We start from the raw sequence: 20,532 nt of genomic DNA, 5'->3' as shown, positions 1-20,532 counted from the left end.
AAAAAATATGCTGCGAAAATGATCGTGTTCAGCTAATTAGTAGATGTTTTTCTACTTTTATGGGTGTAGAGATGTCTGGAGGAAGGTTGCTTAACATTAGAGCATTGTTTAACTGAAGATAATGGTTTGTGTGCTTACATTGTAGCTGTGCTGGTTAGTTGTCATTCTTTATGCTTTCCTATCTTCAGCTGTTAGTAACAAGGTAACTATGCGCTGTTGTAGAATTTTGTGCTGTATGCTAGTTGTTTTGTGAATTTGTTAATTTTAAATTATTTTTACCTTAATTTTCTGGAATGATCTCTTGTTTAGTATAAGTTACAGTCTTTAAGTGCAGCTGTTCTCTGGCAAGATCGATAAAGCCAACCATTTACACAGTGAGAGGTTTTTAACATCTAATTAAAACATTTTGTTTATCTATTCTTTCTGCAAAGTGAGAATCATATCTTATTTGCCATGTTTTCCACTAGATTTCTCACCAAAAAGCCTTGAAGTATCCTGGTATCAACAGAAAAGTTGGTGTCATATATTGGTTGGTGTCAAAAGTTGGTGTCAAAATATTGGTGTCATACTTTCCTGTTTAGTTTAATTAGAGCCTTAAAAAGCACACTGAGTATTCCACATCCATCACAAGCCAGAAATGCTCCATGAAGTCTCTTAACTTGTTTGCATGTTCTTCTACTCTTATTATCTGCCAGCAACATTACTATGTAAATGGAATTTCATATGTTAACAACATGGAAGGAAAGACCTTATTCCTGATTTTTACTTACAGGGTTAATCTTGAAATGTGTAGGAATGCTTACTGGTGTGAAGAATATTCATGTTTTTACCTTTCTGCCACTTAAATAAATCTGTTACCAGTCTGACTTGAAACACTCCACTAAAAACGGAGTACCTTGTGTTCGAGTTTTACTGTTGCAGTATCTTTGAAACCCTTAGAATTAAGTCCAAGGAATTTTAATTTGGGGATAAGGGCATATATTTTAGACTTCTGTTGTTTTTTACAGTTTAGCAGCTACATTTTGATTAAGACAGCACGAATATTCTGATGCTTTTTCAATTATAACAAGTATCCAAATTTTGTCCTGCAAAACAGCAAGATTGAGTTGGTTGTAGTCTGTTGCTGACATACCAAGCTGCACTTCTTCAGCAATATTTGTATGGTGAGATCCATACTACTAATAATCGTGTATTTTAGCTTAGAGAAAGGTAAATCTGAATTGAATGGTCTTGCTAGTAAGCAGTCAGTGTCTGAAAGTGTTCCCAAAAGAATGGGTGTGAGGACTTGTTGCTCGTAATGATTCTGTGCTGCTGTTTCCAGTTGCTGCCTAACTTCAGTGTTACATCATTGAAGAGATAATGATTCTTTGTTCTCAGGCTATCAGATAAGTTGTTAAGTGGTTCTTGATATGAAAAAAAGTTGATAGAATGATCTACAAGTTTTCATGCTTCAAGCTGGATATAAACAACAACATTTGACACTTCTTGGTCATGCAAAGGATTATGCCTATTAATAATTTTAGTAAGAAACCATGATTAGTTCTGAATTTAAATTTCTGCCTTAATTAGTTTGGCTGCAGTAGTGTTACCACCTGAGCCACATGATAGCTTTGTCCTTTCAAAAATGCAAAGAAATGTGGAATAGTGTTTACTTGGCCATTTTGCCTACCTCCTCATGCAAGGTGTTTTTAAGGCTGAATTTTTTAGTGTTTTGTCTAGTGAGAGTCTCAGACTTCCTTGCTGTTATTTCAGCTTCTCTTGAGACCTTGAGTTATCATTGTTAGGACATTGATTATGCCATTCTGCATAAATACTGTTTAATGTTCTTACTTTCAGAACAGTTCTTGCCTTTTATAAAATCTTCCTCCCAATCTTTGTAAATTCAGTAATCTTTTAATCAATCCCTCCAGCCTCCTTCATGTTTACCAGCAAGCACTAAGGAAGCTAAGTATAACGTTCCACTCGATGTTTCAATATTTGAGTGCATTACCCTAGGTCTGCTCTTTCAGGCAGTGTCTTGAAACTTTGTAGTGTGTGCTGTTTTTGGCTGGGATGGAGTTAATTTTTTTTCATAGCAGCTAGTACGAGGCTATGTTTTGGCTTTGTGCTGGAACCTGTGTTGATAATACAGGGATGTTTTAGTTACTGCTGCATAGTGCTTCAAGGTCTTTCCTGCTTCTCGCATCACCCTACCAGCAAGCAAGCTGGGGGTGCACAAGAACTTGGTAGGGAACACAGCTGAGACAGTTGACCCCAGCTGACCAAAGGGATATTCCATACTAGTAATGTCATGCTCAAGTAAGGAGGGAACATCTGGAGTTATGTATGGCATTTGTCTTCCCAAGTAACCATTATATGTGATAGAACCCTGCTTTCCTGGAGATGGTTGAACACCTGCCAGCTGATGGGAAATAGTGAATTAATTCCATTTTAATTTGCTTGTGCATAAGGCTTTTGCTTTACCTATTAAACTGTCTTTATCTTAACCTCTGAGTTTTCTCACTTTCACCCTTTTGATTCTCTTCCCCATCAACCAAGAGGGGAGGGAGTGAGTGGCTGTGTGGTGCTTAGTTGCCAGCTGAGGTTAAACCACAACATAGCAATATAAGGGTGTCACTTTGATAGTGCCTCTGGATTCCTTGAACATGGTCATAGTGTTGTGATGACAATTTGATATTTTGGACATAATATGTTACTGACTTATTTAAGTTAGGTATGTTTAAACCAAATTTTGTAGGTGAGACTTCTTACTTGCCTATCAGATCGATGTGATTATACTCAATGATGTTGGCCTGTACTGGGGCTCTTCAGTATTTTTGATTTTTTTTTTTTTTTTTTTTTTTTTTTTTCATCCTGCTACAAGCAGGTACCCTAGAAACAACAATAAAAAAGTGGTCTTAGTGTAGTAGATTTTTGGCATAATGTGGGTGATTAGGTGGAGATGATGGGAATGGGTCTAAATTAAAAAAAAAACAAAAAACAACCAACCAACCACTGAGAGATTATTTTTCAGAAATGCTGTTCTTTAAAACTGTGAACAACTATATGAGAAATAGATGAGTAATAATTAATCTCTTGCTCACTATGGGAGTTCTGGAAGTGGATTTTTGGAGGAATGCTTTAAATGAGGAAAGAGATTCAGGTTTCCTCTATTCATATGGAATCCAGAATTTGAGCAGCATGGCCCTCTGGGCCATGAATTACATAATTTAAAATATAATGTTTCAACAAATGATCTCTGTTTTAAGCATTGTGTTCTCCTCCACTGAAGGTGTTAATACATTCTCATTAGGCTTTCAAACTGATAGCTGTAATGAATGATTATCAGCAAGAGCATGAACTAGAGAAAGGAGATAAGCATTAAAGGCATCTGTAAAAAATCCCCTGAGATGGTACTGTTGCAACTGATTGAGTAACTGTTCAAATACAAGGTCTATTCTAAAAACTGTGTTCTGAAAACCTTGTAAGTGTGAGGTAACAAGCTTTGGATAAAAGAAATAAAACATTATTCATGGTGGTGGGTGTAGCCTGGGAGACCTGGGTTTTAGACTTATGACTTGAATAGTTCTACTTCCTACTATTAATTCTGATGTATTCTGTTTCAGTTATGCAAAAGGAGACTTGGATATATCATACATCACTTCCAGAATTGCTGGTACGATAGTCATGTCTTAAGAATAATTTCTGGTTGTTTTTAATATATGAAAAAAGTAAATACCTGTTTTTTGTTGTTCTGTCTTCAGTGATGTCCTTTCCAGCTGAAGGGGTAGAATCTGCCATTAAAAATAACATAGAAGATGTGCGGCTATGTCTTGATTCTAAACATCCAGGCCACTATGCCGTGTATAATCTCTCTCCAAGAACATACAGGCCTTCAAGATTCCATAATAGGGTGCGTATAGTTTTTGTGTGTTTCCATCTTTCAACACCATGTCTTGATTATACCTTCAGCTTTTTATTGTGAAATATGTTAAAGTAGGCTGCATAATGAAAAGTTGACAAAAGAATAAGCATAAAAATAAGGTCAAAGATTAACCAGTATTCTGCTTGTTTTACATTTTCAGTTCCAACTTAACTGATTAAGGACTAATCTTTCATCTTACTGAATAAAGTCTCTGTTTCCTAAGCTAGTGATATATTTGAAAACATGTACAGATACCTTATGTTTTTCAGATTTAAATGGAGAATGCTTAACATAATTAAAAATCCTACTCAAATTTAAATCTCTCCTACATTCAGAGGTTTTACTTTATCAAAGGTATTAATGCTTTAGCAACTGGTTGTACAACCCGTTTACTGGACTTTCTCCTTGTCCCACTATATACTAGTTGACTGCCATATGTCTCTAGCTGACTGCTTGCTGCTACTACCTGAAATATTGGTATAGCTTAGCTGAGCCTCCATTAGCTTTTCTGGCTCTTTCTTTGATACTAAAATGAAGACATTTACCTAATTCAGTAACAGGGTAGTGAGGACAGCTTGTTAGGTGCCGAGATGCTGGACTTCAGTGTCTGCTCCTAAATACACCTCAACTGTACTGTAAATGGCTCAACAGTAGAGACTGTTACTGTGTTGTGAGTTGTCTAGCACTAGCCACATAAGATGTCATCTAAAGAGTCTGTGGTGATCATACCCCTTCTCCACAATACTGACTGTCCAGAGGAGAGTATAGGGGCATTATTACAGGAGGGCCCTTTTGGGCCTTATCCTCTAGAGCCATCCTTTATAATACTTCAGTTATCCAAGTTCACTTAAACTGTCAGGCTGAGGTATGTTTAATGTAAGTCCTTGTCACTTCCTCTTGTTTCTTTGTAAACTTGTAGACAAGACAAAGTATTGTCACACCTGAAAAAAGGATTACTGCTTCTGGGTGGAGGCAATCAACTCCTTTTTTTGCATCTGGTTCAGTCAGAGGCTGTTTGCCATGGAAGGCAAAGAAAGCGTAATCATGCATGAAGCCTCCTGCATGATTATTTGGAGCAGGTACCTCATAGCAAAATCTTCAGCAGTGCTTTTTAGCACTAGATTGCTATCTACTGAGGCAGACATAGTGAACTGATTTTTTTCTCATTCTACAAAGCCAACAGTCTCTGTTTATGGAATAATAATTATAAATTATATTTTCTGTGACTGGGAAATTGTTTACCCTGAGGATGGCTTTTTGGTTATGCAAACCTAAGATGCCTAAATACCTGATGTATTGGTACTATGAATGGTAATATGAACACAGCTAAATCTGCCAGTGATCTGGAACTCTTCTGGTCTACATGTACTTCTTATATTCATTTTGTCTTATGATCTTTGTTTTGCTGAGAGGTGATAGTAGATCATAACTTGTCAAAACATTGTAGGTTCCTGTCCACTATATTGGCTGTGTTTAGGAAGTTTCTACAACACATTGTCTTCTGTTTGAAAAAAAACAAAAGAAGGCAACCATTTTACTTTGAAAATTAAATATATTGGGGAAAATTTCCCTGTCTTTGAAATCCAGATACACAATGAGCAATACTGACTGACAATTTCATTATTCAGTGCTAGGTGAGAGCAGCCAAGGAAGCTTAGCTTTTCTTTGGTGCTTGCAAAAGATTATGGCAAGCCTTAAACTTGGTCAGAGGAGAGTATCTTCTGAAAATAATTCTGACACTTTGCTTAGTAGGTATTTATGAAAAAAATATAGTCTTGCTTTCTGGCTGTATACAATCTGTATGGAACTCTTACAAATTTCTTTAACATTGGTTAAAGTTAATGGGAGTTTTGAGGTCTTCTCTGCTAGTCTTGAGTCCTACTTGGAATAGGTTGCTCGGGAAGTTGCATACTTTTCGTTGTTCTGCTAATGACCAGAACATTTTCAGCTTAAAACATAGTCAAGGAAAAGAAGTTTGTGTTGTATGGTATACATCTTGTAACAAAACTAGTGTTTGTGCAGAAAGTGGTAAATCAGAAAAAGTCAGGGTTTTTGCTTTTTTGAATACACCTTTGTAGACTGTCTTCTGGTTTGTAGCTGTAATAAGATTCTTTTACTGCTGTTGTAATGTTTGAGAAATCCTGAAGCCCACATTTAAATTCCTGTTCACCACAGGATTCAAGGACTGCTTGCCTAGTTTTTATTCACTGGTAACTCTGCATAACCTTTATGAACAAATGAATGTTCAGTTTCAGTCTCTAAGTGATGCCTTCTGAAACTGCCCTGTTGTTTAATCGAAATACTAGAATTCAGTGAAAGGTTGTAGGAGGCTTTGTATGTCAGACTGTTTATGTCAGCCTTTTTTTCTAAACTTGGTACAAAAACTCTCACTGAGAATTTTTTGTGATAGTCAGTTCAGGTAATTCATCTCAGAGTAATCCTTGAACACTTACCTTGGTAAGAAAACATGTTGCTAATAGCAGGCTTGGTCTTTTGCATTAAGCAATTGTGGTTCTGGCTAAAAAGATACAGAAAAAGCTTGTGTTGTAAGTTGTTTCATTGGTTCTGGCAGAACATCTACTCTTTAGGTGTTCCAAGGGCCTAAGGATCAGGTTTCATACACTGCATTCTTACTGGAGTGTGGATTTTAAGCATACAGACTCTCAGCAGTGAAGCTGATTATTTTATAGTGTTTTGTAGCACTGACTGAAGAAGTATATTAGCTGTTGAGGCCCTTTGAATAAAGGACCAATGTAAAAACAAACCACATGTTTTTGAGTTTTTTGCTCTAATGAGGGCACAAATGAAGTTGAAAGCTGTTTACTTTATTCCTTGCTCTAAGAAAATTTCAGATAGTAGTCTGTGTTGTTATTTCCAGTGCAGACTGTACACAGGACTACTCCAGGACTGGAGTTTTATTGCACTTATCTCAAAGTGGTGCTCACACTTTCTGAGACTACTTTTCTTGAGCATCCTGCTTAATTTCTACCTGAAGATAGCATTAAAGTGTAAAATGGCATCTTACATACACAGTTCATGCTGTGCAAGTGTATGTGACTGTAATATCATTTCTCACCTCTGCTGTCTCTCTTGTTTCAGGTTTCTGAATGTGGCTGGCCAGCAAGAAGAGCACCAAATCTCCAGAATCTTTATAGCATATGCAAGAACATGCATTTATGGCTGAAACAAGACCAGAAAAATGTTTGCATTGTGCACTGCCTTGTAAGAAATTGGTTTAAATCTGAAGTGCTTTGCTTAATCCAGTTTTAAATCGTGACTAACGATGCTAGTATCAACTCAGTTCATAAATATTGCTGGCTTTCCTAAAGACATAGGAGCATGGAATTGCCCCCATGTCTCACAGTAAAGAAAGTTATTTACATAAATTTTAGCCTTTAAGCAAATTAATAGGGTAACGTAGCCCATGCCTGATTGCATGTAGTGTGGAAGGTGATATATAGGAGGGATTAAGGCAAAGTAACCTATGGAAGAAAGAATCTATCTTGTGTTTGCTCTAGTTTTGTTCATGTTTTCTGAGTCACAGTGGATATACACTGTGTTTCCCACTACTGTCCATTTAGAATATAGTTAGTATCTGCAGAATTGCAGAAACTGAGACACTTGGTGGAACTTGCTTTTGCTGACAGCAGATTGCTGTGCAAATTTTATTGTTCTTTAATGTATCATTGAGCTTGATATAACCCAAAAAGGCACCTCAGGTCATGTGGTGAAAAATGAATTTAAAGAGTAGTTACTGTGCTCAAGATTTGTAAACATAATGTCATTGTTAAGTTTGTGTAAGAGAATTGCATGTAAATTTTTCACATTTTTATTTTCCTGTGCTGTAAAAAGCAAAACATGATAGTTAAAATGCTTGTGATGCTGCTGAAAGCATTCATAACCAGTCCTTTGATATAGTATTGTAGTCTATATGGAATCACTATCAGACTCTAAAAGAGGATTTGTTAATCTTGCAGTGTACTTCCTTATATAGTGTTTTGCATGGAACAAGTCAGTTACTGCCAACTCCTGAAAACAGGTGGTATTTTCAGCGCTGCTATGAGGTTAGGAATCTAAATCTGTGTTAAAGTGGTACTTTCAGTACCTAAGTATCATATGATTGCTGGTCAAGTAGGTAAGAAGCAGGTAATTAGCTCCCTTGCAGTATTTCCTTTAAGGTACCTAACTAAAAGGTACCTTTTCCTCAGGTGTGAGGGAAGCTTGTATATATGTGACTGCCTGCTGGATTTGATGTGAAAAACATAGACCAGAACTATGAGACATGGTAGCTGCAATATGTATCTTGAATTAATCTAGCTGGGAATTTTTGTACATGTAAAAGCTAGGAAATCTAGATTGAAAAGAATGCTTTGTCTGGTAGACATATAAAGTTTTGGTCAAACAGACTTTCTTGGATAACAAAACATTAGTTTCTTGTAAATCTGAAACTGCCTCTAAGGTGACTGGGATTCAGAACCAGGTAGGGCTTCCTGGTCTTTTGATTTTTACTGTAGAGGTTTGCAATAATGCAGTGAATTCTTAAATTTTTACTTTGTAATTTGATCCAGTTAAGAACAAGCAGTTGAAAACAAAGTTTTTACTGGTAAGTAGATAATCTTTATTAGCAGTGCTGGGATTGCAGTGGGGATTCTCCACCATAAGGTGTCCTAAGAATTAGCAAGGGACATGGGTTTATATACAAACAAATTATATTAATTAGATTTCCTGGAAAGGGGTATCTTAGGATAATGAGTTCCTGGAGTACATTTACATAGTCCAAGCATGCATAGTACAAATAGTGAGGGTCTTTGGTGGTTGAGAGAAGTGCTCTTCTTCAGGGTGTTCACTTGTTGACCCTCTTTCTAGAGCATGTGCTGTGAAATCCAGGTGCATTCTTCCTAAATCAGCACAATCATCTTCCCTGTAGTAGGGTATCTGTGTCCCTTTGAGTCCATCCTGTCCCCCGCCCCCGTTTCCCATTCTAGGAGTTGCTCAAGTATTCATTGAAGGCCTTGAGTCTGCTATCAGTGATTACATAGGGAGCCTAATGAGCATCTTAATGTTACCTAAACAGAGACCTAAGGAAACAGTTGAGAAATCAGGAGTCCTTGAGAAACAAATGAAGCAAAACACAAGCAAAGCTTTCATACATCACAGTTTAGTCTTAATAATTGTCAGAAATTAATTTGCTTGAGCCCTTTCATTCCCCCCTTTTTTCTTTTGAGGGTGTAGTGCTTATGGGTCTATCATTCATCTAAATGAATTCACTATATCGTCAATAGCAGTTCTAACATTGAATTGTTGAGTAAATTACTATAACTATTACAGCTATATTTATAATCAATATAAGTAATTGCTTTAATTATCTGAAATTTGGTAACTATGAAGTCAGCTTGTTCTGTATTTTTTTTAAGTAAGGAAGTATCATCCTTTTGTATTTCTTGCAAAATGCCTAATTGTTGCTTTATTATTTTAAAATCCATATTTTTCCTGTTTTGTCTATATGTACAACAACTAGAAATCATAATTGCACATACTCCTCCATGTGAAGCCAACATTATGTCTAGAGTCATTCAGTTTTGAAGGATGACTTTAGAAATTTCAGTAATTGCTTTTTGTAATGTTTCCGTCACATCAGTTGTAGCATTTCTAATTTTTTCCACCACATTAGAGATACTTACTATAGCCTTTTCTAATTCACTGATTTCTAGCTAGGGAATAAGCTGTCTCAAAAGAGAGAAAGAAAGGTCGTAGACTGTATTACTAAAGGGTTGGTTTGGTGGTTTGTTTTTGTCTCTACAGGTGGTCTCACCCAACTTGCTCTATGTAATTGATGCATTATTTTAATTTGTGGAAGAATTACTCCTATGATCCAGTCTACTATGGGGGTAGTGATTTTCTGCCAGTATTTCTATGTAGCTAATATTACTCCTTTCTTTTAGGAACCTCCTAATATTTTCCTCTACAGCTTTGGTGTTTCTGTTGTAGCTGAAGTTGGAAGTACTAATTACACTGCAAATAATAACCTACTGAAAAGTTATCCAGAAGGGTAGTTTTCTGATCTGTTACGCATTTAATTTTTGCTTTTAATTTGGGAACATTTATTCTTGAATTTGTGGATTCTTATCCTGTTCTTTAAATTGAGTTTTGGGGTTTTGGAGATTATCCTAGGTGGTACTGAAGGAACTGGAATGAGAGGTTTGTAGCAGTAATATGTCTTGGAAGTTTAGTACATACTTAACAGGTTTTTTTCTTACAGTGTTGCTTACAGTTTGCTTACATTACTGTCTCATCCCTGTATGGGAATGTTTCTTTTGCTCCCATTCTGAAACTTACCAAGCTTCTTTCTGAAGTGCAAGGTTCTGTCATTTGTTTACTAATGAGTAAGATATTTTTGGATATAAAGTGGTCTTTAAAGTCTTGTAGAGTTGTCCTCTGACTTCAGTGGCAAAAGGTTTGCTGTGACTTGCTTGCTGACATTGTACAATGGTTTTTCTCCCCTTGGTGTGGTACTTTAATTTGGAAGTAGCTTTGTAATGCAAGTGTACATATGTAACTGCTTGTCAGGCTGATCAGTGTTGTTTCATTATTCCCTTGCATTCATAGATGTAGGCATCTTAGGATAGGGACAATGGTTTTGTTCCATTGGTGAAATTTAACTGAAAGACAGGGTCTAGCCAATAGAATCATAGACTAGTTTAGTGACTTCTGGAAATCACTGGGCTTGCTACTTACACCAGCATTAATAATATTGTTTTGCTGAACAGCTCTTTAAAGATCTGTCTCTTATGGTGCTTGGCAGACCTTTTCATAGATCTAAGTAATGGTTAGAATAGAAGCCTGCTTTGATTCCTGTTAAATTCTTCCCCACTTCCATGTTCATATGCCAAATGACTACAAAAAAATCTGTTATGTGTTGCTAGCAGAAAACCTTCAGAGTTCCTGTTCTGTTGGTCATTATTACTTCTTCTGAATCTTCAGTCTTTTATACTATAGGGATGAATCTGGGATGTGTGTAGCTGTGGACCCTACAGAAAGATGTTCAGTGTTTTAACTTCCTTCTCTTAGTTTTGTGGCAAGCTGTTAACCTCAGTCAGTTTTTTTCAGAAGACTAAAGAGTTTAGCATGACTTAATTCTTCTGAATCTTAGGACTTGTCTTGTAGCAGAAGTCCATGATTACCAGCTAAAAATAGCACTGAACTGGGATTTCAAGTAGCAGCCAGGAAACAAACTCAAAATGGGTATTAGTGATAAGGTAATAAACATGAATTGAAAATGTCAGTGTTAAGGTAAAGAAATTATTCACACTTGAGCAAGAAGTTAGTATGTCTTTTGCACTGTGTGGAAATCAAATTAAAACATTTCATTCATGTATAAACTTCAAATCTAATTATTACACTAGACCTTGGACTTCATTACATTAAGAAAGGAGATAGCATGTTCTTCAGTAACTTATATAATGCTTTTTCCACTAGGTTTAATAACAAAGTTACAATTTTTGTTGTAGGATGGAAGAGCAGCATCTGCAGTTGTAGTTTGTTCTTTTCTGTGCTTCTGTCGTCTCTTCACTACTGCTGAAGCTGCAGTTTATATGTTCAGTATGAAACGCTGTCCTCCTGGCATTTGGCCTTCTCATAAAAGGTATGGTAGCGGTCTGTAGGGTACTGTTGAAGCAAGTATTTATGCAATTGCGAGTATGCTACTATTTTAGGAAGATAAATTATTTCAATAATATGTGTTCAAACAGCAAAATACTTGGAAAAATAGATGTATCATGGGTAGAGAAAGTAATTCTGAATTTTGTGAGCCCATTGTGTTCACCCATTTTTAGAATTTGGTTCTCTGGCTAAGCTAGTACCTTTTTGTTTTTGGCAGATACATTGAATACATGTGTGACATGATGGCTGAAGAACCCATTATTCCTCACAGCAAGCCTATCCTTATCAGATCAATCATTATGACTCCAGTTCCTCTTTTCAGTAAGCAGCGTAATGGCTGCAGGCCTTTTTGTGAGGTTTATGTGGGAGATGACAGAGTAACGACTACCTCCCAGGAATATGACAAAATGAAGTAAGTATATCTTATGATTTGCTCTGAAACAGCGTGCTATGTTTTTGCAGACTAAAATATGAAGTCCTTACTGGGAGGCAAAAGCATGATTTTGCATGTGCCAGTTCAGCAGAAAGCTTTTTTTAGTGTATGGAATGGCTCCTCTATCCCCTTCTTGAAAAGTAAATCATGGGGAAGAGGCAATATGGTTATAATAGCAGTTTGGATCTCTTCCTGCCAAAAGTGGGAATGGTGGTAGAGTGGTACGGTAGGCATTGGGAAGCGGTGGTGAGCAAGACCCTCTTTCCTCTCACTCAGTGTGGTGTAAATGAGAAGGCTGACTCCTGGTGTACATGTACTGAACTGAACATCGTATCTCAGTAATGGAAACAGTAAGGATCGCCTTAAGCACTGTAGTGTAAGGGGAGTGCTTATTAGCTCCTGTACAGCTGTGGTGTCTGCTGTTGTAATACAGCACAGGAATAGCAGTGTAGTAGTGTAGATAGTCACAGAGAGGAAAAATAAGAGAATAGTAAGGTTTTTCTAGCTTTCCTATAAATTCAAGCCCCAAAAGGAGTTTAATGAATTTGAGGAGAGCAGAACAGAAACAGCTCTGTGGTGTTAGAATATTTTCTGCTGGTTTTCTCTACCACTGTCCCTCAGTGGGAGTCCTTCATGTCACAGCAGTGCAGCTACAGTTTCACTCTGCACTTTCCTTTGGAACAGCTTCATTTATAACACGCATTTCCCAGTAGCTTGTTGAAATCACATTTCTCCCGTATTTAATTTGAGACCTATAAGCCTGCCTGTTGCTCTGCTGTAGGCTTGTTACCTTTACAGCAGCTTTTAAGTTTTAATCATTTAGAGTGAATTCCTTATACTTGAAGCAGATTTTTATGGGTTGATATTGAAGGCCTTGGAGAAACCAAACTAACCATAAGGTAATATACTATTTTCTTTTACACAAAATCAACTGTGGGTTTTTTGTGTGTTTTGTTTTGTTTTGTTTTTTTTTGTCAGGGAGTTTAAAATCGAAGATGGGAAAGCAGTAATTCCACTAGGTATAACAGTTCAGGGAGATGTTCTCATTGTGATCTACCATGCCAGGTCAACACTAGGAGGCCGGCTACAAGCCAAGGTAATGAAATTTAACAGCCTACATGGAAGATTTGCTTATTCTTCTTGCAGTTTTGTGTCATACTTGTATTTGTGATCTCCTTAAATACATGACTTTATTTGCTATTCTTTGTTCAAAGAAATATGTGAGGTTTTCACGTACTTGGCAATTCAGCCTTTTTGAAACTAATAAGTATGTCCATTCTTAGTGCTCTGCATCTAGATTCTTCAGTAAGCATTTTTGGAAATTACTTCAGTAGTGATAGTTAGTTGCATGGAAAGCCTCCAGCTTTTTTTGGGGGCAGTGATGGTTATCTCTTTCTTTGTACATCAATCCAGAATTTCTTAATTCTGTGTACACAAACTGTAATCAAAGGAAAAATATCACTCAGTAGAAAAGTGGAATTTCAGGGACTACCTGTACAAAATATGCTAGAAAAATCCATGTGATTTTGTACCCTATTACTAGAACCAGGTCGAACATTTATAAATTTTCTTACTGGTTTTTGTTCTCTTAATGAAAATGCATGTTTCCTTTTTTTTAATTCAACTATATATGTGACTGTATTGCAAGATAACAAAAAACTTGCTAATGAAGCCTGTCTTCAAATTTCTAAAAAAGGAAGTATGTTTTTTTTTCCTCCAGATGAGTAACACAAATTAAACTTGGAGATCTATGTAAAAGATAGGAAGGGGTATTGAAGAGTTCAGGATGACTTGGAGCATTGTGAAAATTGATCCAGGAGTTCTTCAGTTGCCATACATTTGAGGCAAACAAGCATGTTTAAACATATCTACCAGTACTGAAATAAATTGTTTTCCCTGTCTTTTTTCTACTTTCTATGTAGGAAGGTATCAGATCTTGTCATGTTGCACAGGTTTAAGACGTTCTTAATGTCCCCAGAGTGCTATGGGCCAGATCTTTCAGAACACCTCAAAGCTTGGTGAAGTGGTCTTTAATGCACAAAAATAACTAGGCTTATTATGGCTTAAGGTCTTCAGTGGAGAAGGCATACAGTAGGGGAGAATTCAGCCAAGGTTAGCTTATACTTATGCAGTCTCGGTTTCAGTGATGATAGGGTTTCCTTGTGGTTTCTCTGGTTTCTGTGGTTTCCAGTTTATTGATTGGAAAAGATTAGCATTTTCTCATCCAACTGCTATGACACATGATATATGAACAGTGTGGTGGTCCTGGTTTGGAGCTTTGATGGAACAATATTCAGTGTGTCCCCTGAAGCTCTCTGCAGAACTCTGTAAAGAGATCAACCCCCACATTTCAATATTGCTGTTAAGTGCCTAGAGCTGGGCATTGGGAATGCCTTCCACTTCCTCAGTCTATTTCAGAGAGGATTTAGTTTATCTTCTAGGAAATGTCTTGTGTATCAAGGGATTAAGAAAACTGATTTAATAGGTTATTTCAGTTTTCATATGTAGTTTGTGGTAGGTATGGATGGATCAGAGGAACTCTCTCCAGTTTGCCCATGTCTCTCTTGCACTGAGGAGCCCAGCACTGGACACAGGACCTTAGTAGTGGCCTCACCAGTGCTGCATAGAGGGGAAAGATCCCCTTTCTCAACTTGCTGGCAGTGCTTTGCCTGTTATTTGACTTCTGGTTATAATGTTCAATAAATGCTCATTTACGAGGAAAGCTTTTGTTAAAGGATTTCACCAGATTGTGGTTATCTAGGCTGACTTTAACAACTCAGAGATGGGCCACCACCTCAGTGGCAACAGCTAACAAAAAGCACACTCTATATGTATGATATAACATACAATACAAAGAGTCTTTGGTGATTTTCCAGGAACTTTCAGCTCTCAATTCATCATCCGTTTCAAAAGTCCATTGTATTCCACAGTTTTGACTAGTTCTTATCATTCTGTTCTAATTCCTCTTTGGACATTGCTACTCACTGCTGCAGTCTTTGGTCATCATGGTTACTTATCTTTTGAGCAATCTTCATCATAATTCACTTTTAGACTTTTGAGAAAAGACTCAAAATGTTCTATTTAACATATACTTTATCTATGTCTAGCTTTTCATTACCTAGCCTAAGTTGCCTAAACTGTCAGTATTGTTCTTAAAGCACCTGTGCTCTATTAATTAAGCCTATGAAACAATATTTATTAATTATTCCTGCTATTAATATCCTAAGAGAAAAGAGTTTTCTAAAGCTTGTTCCTTTTACAGCTTTCATGATTCAATTTTATTATATCATATTTACTGTACTATTGCTTCATTACTTGCTTTGTAAGGAAGGACTGTTCTTATATTCCACGTGTTCTGTAAGTAAAGCCAGAGAACAAATACATTGCTGATTTATCAGTTTGCTGTAATTTGGATTTGTTCAAGACCAGGAACTACATCAGTCTTCTATAGTAGCATTTTCTGGACTCTCATGTGCTGATGAGGCACTTTCTTTCAGAAGAGGTGGGAAAGTTGAATGGTTCTAATCAATCAGTTTGGAAAAGCCCTGTAATTCTGTCTGGGATAAATGGTTGACTTAAGCTGCATAGAAAGAAGAACTCTTTGCATGTCTTACAAATTGTCCTTTTAAATGTGCTACATTTAAAACTGTTCTAAATGGACTCCTTTATATATGACATATTTCTTGATTGGTGTATTCAATAATTTTCTGAGTCAGAAAAGGTCATGCAGTTTTATCCTCTAGAACAGGGTCTGGAAATACTTAAGCTTTTGATAGTCTGAGGTTACTGTTGAGATATATCTGTTTCCATGGTCTTTTGGTTTGTTTCTGATAGTAATAGATTTATCTACATTGTGTCTTAAACTGAATTTAAATCTCAAGATAAAGTATACATGTAATTAAACAAGTGATAGAAAAATAAATACTTCTGAATATTTTAAATACTGAAAATACTTGCATTATATTAAAGGCAGAACACTCTGCGTACTGTTGGTGTGGATTTATGCCGTTTCCCTGTATTTCTTGTTTTAAACAGATGGCTTCAATGAAGATGTTTCAGATTCAGTTCCACACAGGTTTTGTGCCCCGAAATGCCACCACAGTGAAATTTGCCAAGTATGTTGACACCCTTTTGTGGGAGATTGCAAGAATTCTTCTTTGAAACAGTTTAACCCGCCAAGCTAACATATGGTGGGGGAAGGAAATACAGTCAGTGTAGGAAGTAAATTACTTTGATTGCAAGAAGATTCTTTGTTTTCTCACCTCCAGGAAACTGAAGGCTTTGTTCATGATACAAAAACAAATTCTCTACCGAAGTAACACTTGTTTAAAATATATGGAAAAAATAAGCAACTGCAGCATGTTTTAAGCCTTACTAATTGCTATAAAGTTTAAATTCAGTGCAGTCCAAAACAAAACTAGTTAGACATAAGTATCAACAAGCTACTTTCATATATCTTTGCAGGTATGATCTGGATGCCTGTGATATACAAGAAAAATATCCTGATTTATTTCAAGTCAATCTGGAAGTAGAGGTGGAACCCAGAGATAGACCTAGCTGTGAACAGCCACCATGGGATAACATGAATATAAAGGGACTGAATCCCAAGATTCTTTTCTCCACCCGAGAGGAACAGCAAGAGATTTTATCAAAATTTGGTAATGAATCTTGAAAAACAGGGAACATGATAAAAGTTTCTAATGTACTTAGTGTTTGAGGCTTTTGTTTCATTTCTGTTCTTTTAAGTGACATTTAAAAGAGTTTTTTGTAACTATAACTTTAAAATTGCATTGTATGAAGGAGTATAAATTATCCTTTGATAAAGTACTATAATTATTCTTGGTTTACCTCCACTGTCATTACATTTGCTTGCTTTAAAGCTATGAATATACTATTTGCAGGGATTTTAACAAATGGAATTGTGACAGCCATATTTGCCTAAACTGGCACCATTATCACTTCACTTAAAATCACCTGAGCATTCCTCACAAATGGCCTTAAATATGAAGGTGTTTATTAAGATCCTTCTTATGTATAGCTAACAATGTTGTAATTCATTTTCTTAACTTCTCCAATGTGATCCAGCAGAGGTTTAAGTTTTTTAATACTACATATTCTGTGCTTCATCTGTGGATGTCTGCATTAATTCCAGTTAATGCTGTTTAGTATCTTTCTTCTGGTATCAGTAATTAGCTTTGACATTTTCATTAAGGCTCTTGAGCCTTCTCTGTGCTTCCAGAATAAAAAGAACAATGAAGATTGTGGTGATTTTAGCACACCATACATGAGATCTTACTTTCTGCTCCTAATAATGGTACATGTTAATTACATTTCTTTTGATACAAGGTAATGGCTGCTATTTTTTATTTTTGCAGGATATGTTTGGTTTATATTATGATTTAAGTAATTTTCTATTTAAGTTAGTTTATGTAGATTTAAAAAATCCTACTGTGAACACAGCTCAGCACATTAAAGTTAATGTGTAACAGTGATAATGAGGATCTGTACAAGCTGCTCCTGTTCAAGTCACTTTTACTTTTTGATTGCTGAATGAATGTAAGGGTTTCAGATAATGTTGAAAATATTTCTTAAAACTAGTAGGAACAGAATAGGACAAGAGCAAGTGCTGTGAACTGATTTTATAAAACTTGCCTTACTGAAATTGAATTTGCAGTATTTCATTAATCATGATCTTTCATCTGAGTTTTCAGGGACAGACAATTTTTTACAGCATCTCTGTAAGCTATAACAGTATGTAGAAGGAGGGTAAAAAAGTGCTCTACCTGTTTGGTATTTAGACAAATAGCTTTCTCCCAAGGATTCATCCCATTCTTTTCAAACAGTGGCTGAATACATACTATTTTAGGGAGTCTTCTTATTTGCCTTGAGGAAACTTCCTTTTTGAAAGATTATACAGCAGTAGCTAACTCAGCTCAACTCAGTCTTGCACAAGAATCTTGCACAAGAGTCATTCAATATCTGATCTCAGTAAAATAAGAAATACAAGTAGTCGCAGCACACTGTGTATTGGTTAACTCCTCTGAGATGTTTATCTCCATGTTCTTCAACTAGTTTTTTCTATAGCTGTATTTGCTCTTTTTTGATTTTCTGTTCATTACTGCAGATGCTGTTCATTGCTTTTGAGTATTTTAGGGATGGGTGGTACAAGTGAGGTGTTAATTACATTTTCCTACAAATGTAAATAGAATGCTTGAGTTTTTTTCTATAATCTGATTTAATTTAGTGTTATAGCTGAAAATAGGGTCTTACAAGCTTTTTCAGTTGAAACAAACTTAACAGTGAAATTTTAAATGGGGAGTGGGGGTGGGAATTTGCCTTGGCAGAGCAAGAGGTACTTTGAGGTGGTTGTCTTAGTATAGCAGTCAGTCTGCAAGTCAATACCAGCTGCTATGACGAAGGTTGGAATTTTAGAAGTTTATCTTTTAAGGATTCTGGCTTAAAATCTGTTTTATAGGGAAACCGGAGCTGCCTAGACAGCCAGGTTCAACTGCACAGTATGAAGCAGAAACATCTCAGCTGGAGCAGTCTTCAGAAAGTGCACCTACCGATACAGAATCCCCACATAGCAGTAGCACTGATGCAAATAACTTCTTCCATTCTCTGGACTGGAAAGGTATAGGTTGTCCTCTGAAATAACTCTGTTGTATGTTTGTTTTGTGCACCTTCCAATAAGTGCCTTCTTATGCAATAAAAGTCACTATTTCACCAGTCCATGAGAAAAAGCTATATAAAGGGTTAATCTGGAGAGCTCACCAAGTGGTTATTCTGCTTCATTTGGAAAAACACCAAGTAGTGGTTTTTGGTTTTCTGTGTAACTTAAATACTGAGCTAAATTTTTGTTTTCCTGCAAAAATCTTAACTTTAAAGGCAAGGAAGTCTTTGCATTCCTACAACCACACTTAGGCTGGCTGAGGAATCAAAGTAGACTAGCCAGTGGAGTCAAAATCAGTATGTATGGACTGAGAAAATGTAACTTTATTGTGTGATTCCTTTTTCTGGGTTTTCCTTTGTTGGCAAAAACTGCTCAGCAACTGTTTATGCTGTTATTGAATGCTGTCATTGAGTGGAGCAGCACTTATTGAGTGATTCTCTAAGCCATAAGTGGTATGATTCCTGAGGTGAATGTCCAAGTCAGTCACATTTAAAAAAAAATTCATAATACCTACCCTTGCAGAGTGGTAAGGAAGTGAGCTGCCCCTTTGGCTGACCTGTGCAGAGGCAACAGTTCTTTTTTCATTAAGTCTTCTGTGAGTTTTGATTAATCAAGGATTGAAATCATGTGATCTCACCATGTAAGTCTGTTGTCTTATTGGCAGAAGAATCCTGATAATCTAAAGTTGTTATTTCTTTTTAAGAAGGAAAATGTCCAGAAAGTGGAATAGAGGACAGTTCATCTAAAAATGATCATGTTCATCTATCGGATGACAGGGAAGAGAGTGATCCTTCAGATGAGGAATTCCCTACATTTTTAGGTGAAGAAAGTGCAGTAATTGTTGATGAAAAAGACTCTATAGCACCAGAAGGAGACTTGCTTTTTGAAGCCAATTTTGAACCTCAATCTACACTGTTAGAAAAATCTCTTCCTGAAGAGAATGTAGACTTACTGGGACTAGACTTTGATATTTCACCAGAACAGAAACAACCTATCTCAGGAATAAACTCTTCCTCAAGTAATGCGGACTTACTAAACAATCTGTTTGTTGGTAATGTATCAGAGATTTCAGAAGAGCCCACAGGAGATCTCCTTGGACAAGGAACAGATTTCTTTTTCAGCAGTCAGTGTCCAGCTGCTACTCAGGGTATGTCTTCAGCAGCAGCCATGTCTTCAGGTACGTAAACTTAACATTAGTACTCTTTGGCTGGCCAAGAGTTTAAAAACTGTTGCTTGCTGTATGCTTGGAAAATTAGTACCATATTTTGATCCATACACTGAAGACATGTTGATCTATAGTAAGAATCTGCATAGAATAACTGGTTTTACTGCATGAAGGAGATAAATATCTGGTAATATACAGCAATTTTGTTATGTTGACAATATTCTATTAGCTTTAAACCATGTAAACAGAAAAGCATCAGATTCTGAATTTAAAGGACATTCAGTATACATAAAGAATCCATAGTTTTCCCATACAAACATTATGTGCTAGATCCTTTTCTAAATCCACATGTAAATAACTTCTCTGGCTAAGAGTTGTAATATTTTAGTACCATCTTGCATTTAACATAAAGCAGTAGCATTAAATGTGGTACAGAGCTGTGCTGCTTAGGTCGAATATCTGTGTGGGATTTTTGAGTCTTAATCACGTAAAACTGCTAGACAACTGGAAATCCTGTAGATTACTGTTCAAACCAGTAAGATAATGGTACTGCTAAAAGATGTTTTTATTGCTGGTTTTACTGATGTTGGCATGTCTGTATCCTGAAGGAGAATGTTGCACACTGCTGTCTATTTGGTATTTAAAACAAGGTGTTTTAGTTTAGAGGTTCTGTCCCTCTTGCCAATAGATAGGTAGCT

The 20,532-nt window shown here is 36.4% G+C and overlaps 1 protein-coding gene across 2 annotated transcripts in view; it reads left to right on the top strand.

The window, feature by feature from the left end:
- Positions 1-20,532, top strand: part of GAK (cyclin G associated kinase) — a 63,073-nt gene that overhangs the window by 20,309 nt on the left and 22,232 nt on the right. Inside the window, exons 11-20 of one of the 2 annotated variants that reach the window (XM_026866173.1) lie at positions 3,606-3,655; positions 3,744-3,892; positions 7,004-7,126; positions 11,413-11,546; positions 11,781-11,975; positions 12,975-13,092; positions 16,032-16,111; positions 16,461-16,654; positions 18,472-18,630; positions 19,376-19,846. In XM_026866173.1, coding sequence (XP_026721974.1) covers positions 3,606-3,655; positions 3,744-3,892; positions 7,004-7,126; positions 11,413-11,546; positions 11,781-11,975; positions 12,975-13,092; positions 16,032-16,111; positions 16,461-16,654; positions 18,472-18,630; positions 19,376-19,846 — 1,673 coding nt within the window. Of the gene's footprint in view, positions 1-3,605; positions 3,656-3,743; positions 3,893-7,003; positions 7,127-11,412; positions 11,547-11,780; positions 11,976-12,974; positions 13,093-16,031; positions 16,112-16,460; positions 16,655-18,471; positions 18,631-19,372; positions 19,847-20,532 lie in introns of both variants that reach the window. The other variant, XM_026866172.1, reaches the window with a different exon arrangement.

The sequence above is a fragment of the Athene cunicularia genome (genome assembly GCF_003259725.1).
Source record: "Athene cunicularia isolate RWA chromosome Z unlocalized genomic scaffold, athCun1 chrZ_part2, whole genome shotgun sequence".
NCBI lineage: Eukaryota > Metazoa > Chordata > Aves > Strigiformes > Strigidae > Athene > Athene cunicularia.
This window is presented reverse-complemented; position numbering and strand designations above follow the sequence as displayed.